At 37.7% G+C, this 15,542-nt stretch overlaps 1 protein-coding gene across 2 annotated transcripts in view; it reads right to left on the bottom strand.

Moving 5' to 3' along the window:
* Positions 1–315: 315 nt before the first annotated feature.
* Positions 316–15,542, bottom strand: part of tra2 (transformer 2) — a 196,518-nt gene continuing 181,291 nt past the window's right edge. For both annotated transcript variants that reach the window (XM_068368485.1, XM_068368486.1), the window contains exons 7-8: positions 10,725–10,870; positions 316–1,597 (exon numbers count right to left, since the gene is read on the bottom strand). In XM_068368485.1, the coding sequence (XP_068224586.1) occupies positions 1,581–1,597; positions 10,725–10,870 (163 nt within the window). In that variant the 3' untranslated portion in view covers positions 316–1,580. The remainder of the gene's footprint in view (positions 1,598–10,724; positions 10,871–15,542) is intronic.

The following is a 15,542-nucleotide window of genomic DNA, read 5'->3' on the forward strand; positions in this document are numbered from 1 at the left end:
CCGCATGGGTCAACAACTAGGTTTGTAATGGCGATCTGTGGCCTTCCTTGGCCCCGAATTGACTTCGGAGCATATCCTTCCATCTTGGCGGGCAGGTTAGTAGCAGGGGGGGCAGAGGCATATCCAGATTTTTTGGTTGTGACAGGGAGTTCCCAGATCTCCTAAGAAAGTAGTTTGTGGTAAGTAGATCGCATTGGAACAAATATTTTTTTATTATCAATCTATCTTTTTCCATCGCTGTTTCTACGCTGATATATTTGACTACAATTTTCTATTTCTGGTTCATATGATCATAGGAAAATCAAACATATACAATATATAGGTAAAGTTTTTTATGAGCAATCACTTGAAGTTTAGTTTTATTTCCCATTTTGAAAATCATAAGTCTGAACATATGCACAACATGAAATTTACAATATTCTTTACATTTTCTATGTTAACAACACTATTAACAAAAATGCTATAAACTGTACAATCATTCTTAATCACTGAAAACTTAAGTAGTTGACTTGCAAGAAAAGTTTTCATAATCACTGTCAATCAATTAAAAATTGTTGTTACAAAAAAATACTAATCCATACGTCTCACCTTATGTAATTAATGGTACGAAAACTAATGAAATACCCAAAATATACACTTTCAACACTTGACCTACAAGTACTACAGTATACAGTAGTATTCCAAATGGCATTGCAGAATAGCTGACTAAAAAAAATATAAAACTACCTTTTCATCATGAATATTTCAACATGAAAAAAACGAAGTCCTCTAGATAAGAATTTACATTGATTAACGTCCCTTAAAAGTATCTAATATGTAAAAATAGTTATAGGAATTCTTGATACATATATAGGCTAGCTCACTTGAGATCAGCTGACCGAAAACAACGGAGAATAGGGGGTGGGGGTTTAGAGTTGGGTGCTTAAGCGATGATGTTTGAACTCTTCAACTTAATACCTCACGCTTTTCAACTTGAGAACCTAATCTTGCAATGTACCTCATTCTTATGTAGGGACTCGCAACACATGTATCATATTCTTATATCATAACATATGAATACAGTTTCTATAACAAGTACCTTGTATAAATTGTCAAGTACTGAATAAGACTAATTTTGGAATTATAGAAAAGCATGAATCTATTGTAAATAGGAACCCTTTTCAACATAAATGGCAATTTTCTGACAAACATGAACTGTCAAAAGGATCTTCAAGTCATTATATAAAAGACCCAAATATTATAGTGCTTCTTGGAGATCTTACTTTAACATTTTCAAATTCACAAAAACGAGTCTCATCCAGTCCACATCAACTGAAATAATGGTAATTAAGAAAATATAAAAAGTTATGTCACACCTTCCTAAAGAAATTGTACTTAAGAAAAGAACAACATTTCAAAGGCCAGTTAACTCGACTGATATGAGCCTTATAACTTGCGGACAACTGGACATGAAAGACATCTCTGATAACATTGCCTGCGTATATGATGTGGCACTAGAGTAAAATCAACTGAAGCAAGAATTCACATAGCTAAAAGATGGAAAATCTATTATCTAAGCACACAAAATCTGGCTTCTACCATCAGTACTTGTATCTCCCTGAAAAAAAAAAAAAAGATTATGAGTTACAAAAGCAAAATGATGCCAAAGTAGACGGGTAACATGTTCAGCAAATGATTCCTACCTTTTGTATCACGAATGCACATTCTTCAAAATCACAACAAAACTATAAACATTATTCTTGTATGGTCTTAATAACGAAACTATAAACATTGTTCTTGTATGGTCTTAATAACAAAACTATAAACATTGTTCTTGTATGGTCTTAATAACAAAACTATAAACATTGTTCTTGTATGGTCTTAATAACAAAACTATAAACATTATTCTTGTACAGTCTTAATAACAACTCTTGTGTCTTTATTGACGGAGCTGGTGATCCCTTACCGCTAATCATTATATGATATTTCTATGAATCTCCTCTGATGTTCATATTGCTTCATCTCCAGCTGTTTACCCACATAATTGAGTAATAATTTTCCCATTTCTTTCCTTTCAAAAGATATAAGCCCTTAGTAAAGTTAGTGAACAATCCAGCGGTTAATGGCAAGGAGCACCAGCGGTTCTGTCATTCAGTTCGGTATTCAAATTTTTTTGTCACACTGGTAATATGAAGACTTATCCCCTTTCCAGATTGGGATAAGTGTTTATTACATTTTAAATTGTATTTCCTGTGGAATATGGTAGTATTCCTTCACAGGGATAGCACTGTGTTTTAAATAACCAATCTGAAGAGTATGTCTTGCTGTTCCTCTCATGGAAAGTATGTTTCCAGTTCAAGTGCCAATGGAACTGGAGTTTACTATATGCAGTTGTAAATCTTTTACATCATAAAGAAAATGAATGATGTTTGATTCTCATAATGGCAGAGGAGAGAAAATATTATTTAGTTCTAGAGGGATTCTAGAGAAAAGACTAGAATAGTTGCTTAGTGTGGAGTTGTGGAGTTGATAATATGACATGCCAAATGCTCACTTACCCACTATTTATTAGTGATGAGCCTTAAAGACTCATTTCATGTCCTTTGTTATTCTCAGAAGACCAGCGAGTCTTCGCTTGTAGGCGATATGTCCGATATACCTGCCTAATTGCTTACACTGACCTGACTTCCATAGTCAGGTCTCGAGATCACAAGTTGAATAGGGTTTCATTCAATCAGGGTTCTGAATGTTCACTTCACCTTACAGTAAAGATCCTCTCAAAGACCCTCTAATTCTTTAATTACTCAAGATACTTCTGCAGCTAAACCCTTGCATTTTCACATTCCTATTTGCTCTTTTAGACTGCTAGATTGTGAAACAGAACACACAGTTGGTAGTCTGGATCCATGTATCCTTGCTCTTGCTAAAATACGCACTCTTAAGCAACCTTGTTTTTCAGTTGGGGATATGGTATTTCATATCGTAAGAGAAACTGTTTAATGCTGTTGGTGATGTATCAGCTAAAGCTGGTAGATTGCATCACGTTCCGGATGACTGTGGGTTTCATTCACTTGCAAGCTCGGTCAGTAGCTCATCACAGGTTTACATTAGTTGGGTAAATGTTAACAATCGTGCTTTTGTTAATGTAACAAGTTTTACAATGAAGGAGATTCATGAAGGGTTCTTTTTATTTATTGAAGAAATAATCCACAAAATATTACGTAGCAATTACACTGGATGTACGTTTCATATACTATGACATTCGTCCCTGAACTAGTTGTAAACAATGGGTATGACTTAAGTATCAAGTAGAATCTCATAGCTAAAACTCCCTAAATATTTTCTTTAAGGAAATTTTTGATGGAGATTTTTCTTCAAAGCATTTGAAGACAGTTACTTCTAAGACTGTACAGTAGTGGACAAGTCACTAAATTGTTATTACTTTAAAAGAATGGCTACTAATTCTAGTTACATTTTGTATTCATTAAGCCTTCTGTTCCTCAAAGATGTGTCATGGATTAGAGATTAACATACATAATTAGATCATGAAGAAGGTCAGAAGCCACCTCGGGCCTGGGAAAGAGTTGCACTATGTTTGTTGAAAGTACACTATTGTCCTTCTTTCACTTTCCAGGTCAAAGCATGAGGGACGTTGGAAAAGTACTGGGGGATTTGAGGTGGCGCAACCTGGATCACAGATGTCACGCACCTAATCCCCATAGAAACAGGGTCTGTAAAAACTCTCCTTTGGAAGCAAGGTGAGAGGAGTTGGGCACGAACCATGGTTGCGTACCCTTGTCGCCGCTGGATGCCCAGTACGCCCAAACGGCACTCCACTACGTTGCGATCTTAGAAGTAACTCTTGTCTAAGACTTGTAATGTGCGACAAGTAACATGTGTGCCCCTCCCTCTTGCTTGACTTGGATAGAAATGAAGATTGTAATGTTCAGTCAATAAGTCCGATTTGAGACTTGAGATAAACTGCTATTTTGCTGATGAAAGAAGATTAACAAGATCAACAGTAGCTTGCTCTGTGTCCTTTCTCTCTGAGTGTGTCTGTAGTTATAAAATGATCCATAACTTTCTACACCAGTGGTTCTTAACCTTTTATGGCTGCGACCCAAAACCCTGTCCAGATCAACCATGGCGACCCTTACCTTCATAAATACTTTTCTTTAAATTATAAAATACTTGTGCTTGTAAAAACATGTGACAGAAACAAAAATCACATGCAGAACTTTTTATTAATGCAAGTAGTGCATCTATATAATAATGATCCATGATAAATAAAACAATGCACAGAGATTTTCTAGAATAAAAATAAAAATGTTTCTTAACATAAAAAAAAACGTATAATTAGGTTATAATTTACCATTGTTGAAAAGGGAAATTATTCATACAAGACTATTTGACATGAAATATAATATCAACCCCTTCCATCCATGCCTCTGCCCTCCACTTCTCTTCCTTCCTTTGTTTCTCCGATTCCTCCGTTCCTAATTGTCCCTTTCCCTACCTTCGTCCCTCATTTCAATCTCTCCATTCCCTAACCCCCTGTCTCCTTTCCTTCACCCCTTCTTTCGTTCCCTCCATTCCTTCTTCTCCTCGTCCCTTCGTCCATAGTGAAGTGGTTAAAATCAATGAGATCCTTGACACTGGATTGTTTTGGTCAGCTCTTCAAATCTGGGTGATTTTGATGATAGGCTGCATCTTAGGTCATCCTTTGGTTGCAAACAGTTTCTGTATTTTGTCTTTATGACTGTGAGGGCTAAAAATCCTGCCTCACACAGTTAAGTTGTAGCAGAGGGAATTAGCGTTTTCAGGGCTTCACCTCCAAGATTGGGCTTTTCTTTGTGAACTTTGATCCAAAATGAGCTCGGTGATTCCTTTTGCCTTTTGAAATCGTGATGAAGTGTTGCATCATTCTGGATCTCGATAAGCTCCTCCTGTAGCTTGCTGATGTTTGCAATTTCATCAGGCAAGTCTTCAGCTTCAATGTTGAAGGGGTTTCTTACCCAACCGTAGTTGAGCGTATTTTCTGGAATGTAATGATCAAACTCTCTAATTAGCTTGGATATATGTCCCTCAATAATGCCTTTGACTTGGATGAGAGAAAATCTTTCATCCTACAGAAGTAGGTTAAAAGATGGAAACGATGCAGTCTTTCCAGATTTTATTTTATTCATCCACAACTTCAGTTTTCCTTTGAATGCTAATAGCTTCTCAGAAAGCCCAACCAATGTCTGATCACGACCTTGCAATGAAATGTTCAAGGAATTTATCTAAGCAAACATATCTGCAAGATAAGCTACTTGCATCAACCATTTTGATTCTGAGAATTTGTGGGCCAGTGGATGACTCTTTTCTGTCAAAAATATTGGGAAAATAGGAAGTCCACAAATCCTTGGTGACCCATTCAAATGGCTTGACGACCCAACTCTGGGTCGCGACCCAGGGGTTAAGAACCACTGATCTACACCTTATGAGAATTTTACAGTAAAACATCCAAGTGATTTGAAAGTCAACGAGAGACTTATAGTTCAACTGTTTATGTAATTAGAGATTAATCCATTCACTTTAAAGAAGATTTCTACTCAATGTCCTGTCAATCACTCTAGACAATAAATCCTCTTCACAATGTAAAAGTCGTCTATTTCTGCCGCCTCTCATCGTTTATTATTCAATTACCACAAAATCAGTGACAGATGCTTTGACTTGCATAAGATTTAATCAGTTACCTAACTTTGCTATAGATTTCAACAAAATGTCCTCATGCTAGCCCATTATTATTATTATTATTACTATTATTATTAATATTATTATTACTTGCTAAGCTACAACCCTAGTTGGGAAAGCAGGATTCTATAAGCCCAAAGGCTCCAACAGGGAAAATAGCCCAGTGAGGAAAGGAAACAAGGAAAAACTACAAGAAAAGTTTAAGAACAATAATATTAAAATAACTCTTTCATATATAAACTTAATAGTCATTGTGACTATTAAACGAAAACCTTTAAATGTAAGGCTTGCAAGTTAATTTACTGAAGGCTGTCTGTTGGGCAATAACCTCGTAAGTGTTCCTGAAATACTTTCCTTTGCATTTAATTCTACTGTTTTATAAGGCTTTCTTTTAGCAGAGAAGTCTATGCTTGTTGCTATAAAGAGAATAATGACAGCATTACCACGCCAGCCTTTGTCTTTACTACTACCTAACTAGTCTAGTCTTTGTTAGTCTTCCTAAGAATTTATTCTTATTAACTCCTTTTCCGGTTGCTCAGAAATCTATTTAAGTTTTAATTCATTGTAATATGTCAGGCCTAGCCTGCCTTGTGTCAAATCCTAACATAATTCACTAAGTGGTAGCTAGTATTTTCAACGTACCATTCAGTAAGGGTCCTGGTGGTACACAGTATTTCCCAGGTTTGGGATCCCTTCGCAGAACCTTAAATTCTACATTTACCTTTGCCCTTCTGTAGCAAAACCATCACACTCCTGCTTTACTAGCTGTTCATTTAAGACAACTGAATTTCAAAAGGCAAAGACTGAGATGGTAGCCAGAAGAGGGGAAAAAGGGCCAGACACACTCACCCTAGACTTACATTGTAACCCTCATCTTAGAAATGATTAGTACTTATGGTCTTATAAAGGAGATAGGGTCACCCACGACTTACTGAACAGTTATGACAGGTCCTAGTAAACATGTATTCAGAGACTTGTGAGTGCATTCAAGCACACAATTCGCATCAAAGGTGATCTAATGCTTCCATACTCCAGCGTCTAAAACATGACCCACCAACGGAATTTTCTTGAGATCTAGAGTAACACCAACTCCTCTGATCTGATGGGGGCATACCTTAACTTGGTCTGATGCGCCAAGGGATCAAGGGCATAATGCTCTATTGACAGCCTTCAGCAGCCAAAAGGAGGATATATTCTTGGTGACTTTTTCACTCTACCAGTGCTTTTTTAATAGGTTCTGTAATCTAGGTCTGGCAGTCTGGATCTCTCTTAGAGATAGCACCTTAGTGCCCTTATAAGACACAAAAGTAACACATTCGGATCGTCCGGTTACTTTCCCAAGCAAAGACTCTGTAATGATGAAAACCTGGAATCAATGATTGACAGATTTCGCGCTTTTGCTACACAGTCGGGAATAAAAGATAAAAAGACCTGTCTTCAGTACTCAGAGTAAGAGATAAAATATGAGAGTCCATGTAATTCACTTATGCATTTTTAAGTCAAGGCTAGTCTCAACGGTTCATATGGAGCTCTCTTTTGAGGACTGCAACATCTTGGTCACAGCCCAGGTTGGAGGTCGAATATCACGAGGAGGACAGGTCTGTTCCATACTTATAAGAAGTCTGGATAATTTCTACAAAAAGGAAATATCTTCTTCTTTTACGAACAGATGAGGTAAAAGCAAACAGTTCACAATCTCGCTGTCTCTTTGTCCTCGGTGAAGGATTGGGCAACACTATCTCTCCCTTGGGGAGAGAAATGGTAGGAGTGACTTACATAAATGGTAGGAATGACTTATATGAAATTCCTATCGATCGGTCTTAAAAGATTAATCATCAAATAGAGAAACAGGAAGGATGACAGCCCTGTTCACTTCTGACCAGCAGTGTACAAAGTCAGGTGACTACTTGCCTAGACCGAGTGTACTAGAGGTAAGAACAGACTCGTACAGGAATAGCTTTCTGCAGTCAACCTCATGATCTAAACTGTGTGCATGCAGGAGTTACGCCCTAACGCACTTCTTTATTAGCTACCCCTCCATCTGCAAAGGGAATAACAGCGAGCGCATTGCTAGCGAGTATGTTCTCTGTATGCTAAGGTGAGTTCTTCCAATGAGCGCGCCTGTCATCATCACTAGCTTTGCAATCATCGAGTAAGCACGAGTAACACGTTCAGGACTTAAAGATATATCTCCCCTCCAAGAAAGCATTCTAAAGGAAGAACGTACGTGCGGATTCATTGGACCCCATGAAGCTCTATCACTGTGGGTGTTAATGTCAAGCCTGCTAGGGGTGTGGGAGCATGCTATTCTTGTGTGTGCCTGCACTGAGCACAGAAAAGGTTTGGTGAGGCAGGGATTTCCAAACTAGTTAGAGAAGGTTGCGCAAGTGAACCAGCTCATTCATCGGTAAACTATAATTCAAGAGTCCACACCACTTATGCGCTTGGATATATATTGCTCATGTGAGCGCATCATAAATAGGACTACTGTCTCTCTTTCAGGAAGGAGAACTTGTTCCTCCTGAAACCGTCTTCTTGTCAAAATCGTTGGGAGGTAGACAACCACGGAGGTTTGACTCAAAGGCAGAATATTACCTGGTGGCTCGAGTTCAGACCCAATGACAATGTGATAAGACATTGAAGTTTATAAGGATTCCAAAGTCACAGCATATCGTTTTCAACAGAAATAAGAAACTTATTCAAGAGCCAAATTTGAAGAGAAGATGATAGTATGTGTACGTTATTCGGCAGCAGGAATCAAAAGTGACTGTTCAATGTGATGTGTACTGCACGTTTCATACACCCCAGTATATTGTAACAGTTTTGCTTTTTTATGTGAGTGACCAGTTAGGTTGTGAGAGCCAAGGTGAATGCAACTGAATTTTATTAAAAACATCGAGCTTAAATACCAGGACTTGCGAACAGGAACATCACAAAAATTAAAACAAATTAAACATGAGCTATCAGGCTTACGCAGGTTGGTTTGTTAACAGTGCAGGGAAGAGCGAGTGATAGGATAAAATAGCAAAATAGTTAGTGTACAAGCATGTATGAAACGCGCATTACATCTGGGAGAAGGAAGCCCCACCACCAGCTAGTAACTAATTGCTCAGATGCAGATGAGCTTAAATTAATTTCTCATCAAAGTAGAAAGGTTTGTATTTGTGTAGGAACAAATAATAGTTGAATTTATATAAAATATCACAATCTGATAACATTTATATTTGCTAGGGTAAGGTTTTGTCCGTTTTCTTAGGAAGATCTTTAAATATATAATAAAAGAACAAATAACATTAGATAAATTCAACTCTACTCAACATTTTTTTTCATTTCAGTACGAAATGTGAAAGATAAATTTCCCTCCCCTTAAAACGAGAAGTCTGAGGGTGGGGGTAGGGGACTTCCTTTGGTTCTGGGAAAATGCACAATAATCCATGTCTCTGGAAGTCTAGCTTTTTGGCCAACAGACAATTTGCCAGGTTTTTTATTTGTGGGGGAAGGAGTTGAGTAGACGTGAATTTATGTATAATGCCAAAGTCACATACATGCAATCTGAGGCCGCTATTGTTACAACCGCTGAAATTTAGCTCATTACGACATAACTACCCTGTATAAAAGTCAAATCATCATAAATCGCCTTAAGATGCCACCACATCGCGAGGTTATGCCCTGTACAATATGATGATGGCGTAGGTGTTAATCTGCAAACACCTCATTCTTCTTTCATACCCTCATATGCATATCTTATACCTCTTCCATCTCTATTTCAATCATGTTCCATCTTATCTGTTGTAGAGTATGAACTTTCTTTTGTCTTGTACAACATCTCTTTACTTCACTATCAAGGCTTGTGTGTATCTGTCTTCAAACAGTGTGCTGCCTATGTCAAATCATTAGCTTAACAAAAACTGGCAAATCAAACACTATTATCATTCATCTCCCTTAGACCATAGACAGCTCTACATTCACTAAAACCATCATTATCATTACCTAGTTTTGCATTCATGTCCCCCTTACACAGAAAAATAATATATTTTGGCACCTTACTAAGCACCTCCTGCAACTTACCATAAAAGCTGTCCTTTCAATTGGCATTTGCTTCATCAGTAAGGGCATAGCATACTATAATTGTCATACTGTACTTTCAAGACTAGATTTTAGCCTTGCATACATAATTCTTTCCTTCACTAGTTCCCATTCCTCTAATGCTTGGCTAGCTTGTTTGCTCCAAAGAAATCATACTCCTTGATAGTCAGTGCCATCCTCTCTTCCAGAATAAGCAACAACTTTCTTCCATCTAATGCTCTCTTTTCAAATACAGTCAGTCTTGTTTCAGTGAGTGCACGCATAGTCACCTTACTTTTCTACAACTTCAACAAGAATGTTTGCAATACTGCCATCCTTATCAGAGAACTATGTCATGACGTCAGTTGCTATGTAACGTGATAACAACACAAGAACATCTCCATTAGTCATGATGCGTTTGCGACCTAAGCCACATGTTACAACCACAACCTGTGGGCGTGACCTAATCATTTCCATAAATGCAACATACGGTTACGAGCGAACGTCACCTCATAATTCTCGTAGTGATGGTGTGTACCACCTCGGCGACTGACATCATGTTGCTGAATACAGCGGACTCTTCTTTTTTTTTGTATACCCGAACCATGCGATTGCGAGCGACTATCTCCAAATTTCATCGTTAAGACGATCATTGCCTTGAATCGCATATGTGACTCGGGCATACTTTTGTAACCGTTGAGACAATCATTGCCTTGAATCGCATATGTGACTCGGGCATACTTTTGTAACTGTTGAGACAATCATTGCCTTGAATCGCATATGTGACTCGGGCATACTTTTGTAACCGTTGAGACAATCATTGCCTTGAATCGCATATGTGACTCGGGCATACTTTTGTAAATTGATACCAAATGGTCAACCATGCATTATATTAATTATATTATTCTAATTAAAAGCTCTTTCAGAATCAAATCATTACTTACTTGGAGAGTACGAACGAGATCTTGACCTTTCATAGCGATCATACTTATCATATGATTTATCATAACGGTCATATGACCTATCATAGCGATCATATGATTTGTCATAACGATCATAACCACGGTCATACCGATCTCCACGATCGTACCTGCAATAGAAATTTACAGATGAATATAAAATATTTAGAGGAATATCTGTGGCTTACAAAATTTTGCAATAAATATCAAAATATCAATCCTTACAGGCTACCTTTTTAAAGTACTTAACATTAAGTATCTAGAGATCTAGAAAGGGTCCTAATAGAATTAGATTGACCAAATTGACACCAATAGAGCTATTAGATAGTCTAGAGGGTATTCTTATTTTAATCTTGTACAGGATTACCCTTTTTATAGAAATGGAAGACAACAGTAAAAGACTGATGTCAATGACCTTGGATGTCAGGATGCCGGAGAACTTCAAATCATTCAACAGTAAAAGAGCAATATTCACATAAGCAATTATTAGAATGACGAGAGATGTAGACTTGTTTCATATACTTAACACTGTGAATAGCAATGCAAGTGACTGACTGACAGCATGATAAGGTCTGCAAAGGTTAGAGAATGGTAAAAAAATGGGATAAGTCATAAGGTTCCCAAGCAAGAATGACGATGCAAAATTTTAAAATTTTTAATTTTCAATTTCTTTCACTTTTTTTTAAGTTAAACATTTCCCAATAGTGTAATACAGTACTTAAAAAATGCATAAATTGATAAGCATAAGGATGGGGAAACTGTATACAGTAGATCACCAGAGATTGAATTTAATCCCTTCCAAAAGGCCAATCAAATGCTATATGAATTATCCCAATAAGAACTAGTGCATTTATGATTAATAGATCTTAGGCCACAAAAACACTAATCTTCAAGCATTTTTGCATGGTTTACTTTACTTACATGATTAAAATCGCATAAAACCCATATATACAATAGATATAATAATCGAAAATTGAATGTAATTTTGCCTTTAATAGTGTTGATAATGTTAGTGGAAGGTTGTGAGAAGGTATTATTATTTGGAAGTGCTCTTCTTTCATATAGGCTAGTAACTGCTCTTCTAGGGTTCTTAAGCTATTTGGCTCTAGATCAGGAATCACTGTAGCTGTCTCAATAAATAAAGGTCCAAAGAAGTTTGTTTCTGCATGTTTAAAATATTGATCACTTGGTTGGATACAGCCTTATCAGGATTAAATTCAAGTCAAACCATTTTGTACAAATTTCTTTGTCCACCAAACTAGGAGAATCAATTCCTCCAGCCTCCACCCCTTAAACTGTTTCCTAAGCTGATCCTTCCACGTTTTTGCCCTCCACCAACTCTTCAATCTCATCATTATTGATGATGTCTCAATACATAGACTTGCCCTAAAAATACAATGTTCTTGTAAACAGGCCCAAAGACTTTGATGACCCACCCTGATACAAAGTCTAGTTTTCTGAAATACTCACCTACCCACACCCGGGATTTGTCTATGAGATTTACAAACTGGAAAATGTTGAAGTGGTTCTTCCACATTTCTTTGAGTGTTACCTTAGTTTGAAAGATACCTTCAAAACAGTTAGAAAACTGCTATGAACAGCCTTTCAATGACCTTCTGGAAAGAAATAAGCTTGATCTCCAGTTTTCCACAGTATACAGTCCCCCAACCCCACCTTTGTACTTCTAAATTTATGCAGTTATTCAAGTTTTATACTATTGGGAATTTTCCCTCTGCAATTCGCTCTCAAAGTGTGGAAGATGATCACGTGCATTTCACAGGACCAAAATACAACGTGAACCCACTCAATCAAAATTTTACTAGTTGCCCAAGCATTGTTCTTGGGCCCCACAACAATTTAAAGTTCTTTTTCATCATTCCGTTCTTATTAAAACTCCCGGAGTTTTCTGTATGGCGACCAAGTAACAGTTTCACCTTGAGACCCCAACTTGAATTCCCAAACCACAACATTGTTAGCCTACCCTTCATACCCCTATGCCCTGCCAAGGCCTTCTCCTCTACCAGGGGGATGTAGGTCCTTTTTGGCATTATTAGTATTAATTACTGGCCAAGCCATAATCATAATTAGAAAAGCAGAACGCTATAAGTTCAAGGTGTCTAACAGGGAAAGCAGCCCAGTGCAGAATGTTAAGAGAAAAGTATTCAATAATTATAAATGAGAAATAATAAAAATCCTATGATATATCATGAGTACCACCTTTAAATAGATAAAACATACATAAACTATGAAACATGGATTAAGACTATCTGTTCAACAGAAACTATTTTAGAAAAAAAGTTTGAAAGTCTGAAGTTAAACTAAATGAACTACCACATTAGGAAGATCATTCTTTAATCTAGTAACAATAAGAATAAAACTTGTAGAATAAAGTATAGTAGTGACCTTATGATGCCTAAAAATTAATTCCACACCTACTACTATGTACTGGAAAAATCTGGGGAGATCTGAATGCAAAAGACAGTAAGAATTATAAAAAATTCCCTATCTGGTTAAAAATATGCATCCAGTGGCATCTCCAATGTTTTCCAGCAAGTTAATTTCATTGAATTCATCTATAAACAGGAACCAAATATAACCAATTTTGAAGCGCGAAAAATATATTTTTTGGTGAGATAGCCATGTTGTCCTGATGGAAGGTTCCTATTGGTAGCTTTCTAAGGGATATTTGGCTACAGTAATATTCCCAGAGAATTGACCTTAAGGTCTCCAGAATTCTAACTCCTGGCACGAATATCCTTAAAATTTCTCTTAAGGATATCGCATAAATCAGGGGACGTATATCTTGATATGACACATAGCAATCTTCACCCCGAATAGCGTTTTCGTTTCGAGGGGGAAGAGTGGCGAAAACAGAAGGGGAGCCGTTATCAAGGTTACCCTTCCTCCCGTACTATTACGAGTATCCAAGATGGCGCTCATTCCTTGCAGCATTGAGCATGGTGCTACAGATATAGTAGTTTCGGGAGGGATTTTGCCTAGGCCTTTTCTATGGAAAAGGAGGGCGGGTCCATCAGGACGACATGGCTATCTCACCCAAAAATTGATTTTTCTCTTTGCTTCAAAATCCGTTTTTTGGGCTCAAGCCATGTCGTCCTGATGGAAGTTTACCAGAGAATTACTAGAAAGTACTGTATCTGAGGATTTTCATAGGTGCCTTAACCTTGGGACAAATTTTCCTATGGTCATCCGGACCATTGAGATGATATGTGACGTTACCGTTATACGTCATTACCACTAATCATGTACAATGTTAGGGCTTCCTGCCCCCTGCAGGGAAGAGTCATACTCAACAGTAGAAAAGGGGTCTCAGAGTGTGGCTTTATTGCTGAGTGAATGGATGACAGGTAAAGTAGTGGAATGGAAGGAGATATCATCTAGGTTAATGTGGGTAAGGGTTAGGTTGGGTAGGGAATGTTGGGCGTTTGTCAGTGCGTATGGGCCAGGTAGTGAGAAAAGTGAAGAAGAGCGGAATGAGTTCTAGAATGAATTAACTAGGTGTGTAGAAGGACTGGGTAGAAGGAATTATGTAGTTGTCATGGGTGACTTAAATGCTAGAGTGGGCGCTGGAGAGGTAAAAGGTGTCATTGGGAAGTATGGCGTACCAGGTGAAAATGAGAGTGGTGAGAGACCGGTAGATATGTGTGTTGAACAAGAGATGGTAATAAGTGCTAGCTTTTTGAAAAAGAAAGATAAAAATAAGTATACATGGGTAAGAGTGGCAAATGGAAGAGTAGTAGAAAGGGCATTAATGGATTATGTGTTGATAACTAAAGGAATGTTTGGAAGATTGAAAGACGTGCACGTGTTTAGGGGTATGGCTAATGGTATGTCTGATCATTTTTTGGTGGAAGGAAAATTAGTTGTAGCAAAAGAGTGGGGGAATAGAGTAGGTGGATGTAAAAGGGAGCTAGTGAGGGTTGAAGAGCTAATAAAACCGGGGGTAAAAAGTAAATATCAGGAAAGGTTGAAAATGGCATATGACGAGGTGAGAGTAAGAGGAACTGGTAATTTAGAGGAGGAGTGGAAGTTAGCAAAAGAAAATTTTGTTGGGATTGCAAGTGATGTATGTGGCAAGAAGGTTGTTGGAGGCAGCATGAGGAAGGGCAGTGAATGGTGGAATGAAGGAGTGAAGGTAAAAGTGGAAGAGAAAAAGAGGGCTTTTGAAGAATGGCTGCAGAGTAATAGTATAGAGAAGTATAAAAAATATAGAGAGAAAAATGTGGAAGTAAAGCGCAAGGTACGTGAGGCAAAGAGGGCATCTGGCCTCAGGTGGGGTCAGGGACTGGCTCAGTCATATGAAGAGAATAAGAAGAAGTTTTGGAAAGAAGTGAAGAGAGTAAGGAAGACTGGCGCAAGAATTGAAGAGACAGTGAAAGATGGAAATGGAAGGTTGTTAAAAGGAGAGGAGGCAAGGAAAAGGTGGGCGGAATATTTTGAAAGTTTGCTGAATGTTAAGGATAATAGGGAGGCAGATATAATTGCTGTTCCAGGTGTTGAGGTGCCAGTGATGGGAGATGAGAATGAGAGAGAGATTACAAGAGAGGAAGTGAGGAGAGCACTAGATGAAAAGAGAGTAGGAAAAGCATCTGGTATGGATGGTGTGAAAGCTGAGATGTTGAAGGAAGGGGGTGTGACTGTACTTGAATGGTTGGTGAGATTGTTTAATATGTGTTTTGTGTTGTCAATGGTACCAGTAGATTGGGTTTGTGCGTGTATTGTACCACTATATGAGGGTAAGGGAGATGTGCATGAGTGTTGTAATTCAAGAGGTATTAGTTTGTA

The sequence above is a fragment of the Palaemon carinicauda genome, unplaced genomic scaffold, assembly GCF_036898095.1.
Source record: "Palaemon carinicauda isolate YSFRI2023 unplaced genomic scaffold, ASM3689809v2 scaffold22, whole genome shotgun sequence".
In the NCBI taxonomy this organism is placed as follows: Eukaryota; Metazoa; Arthropoda; class Malacostraca; order Decapoda; family Palaemonidae; genus Palaemon; species Palaemon carinicauda.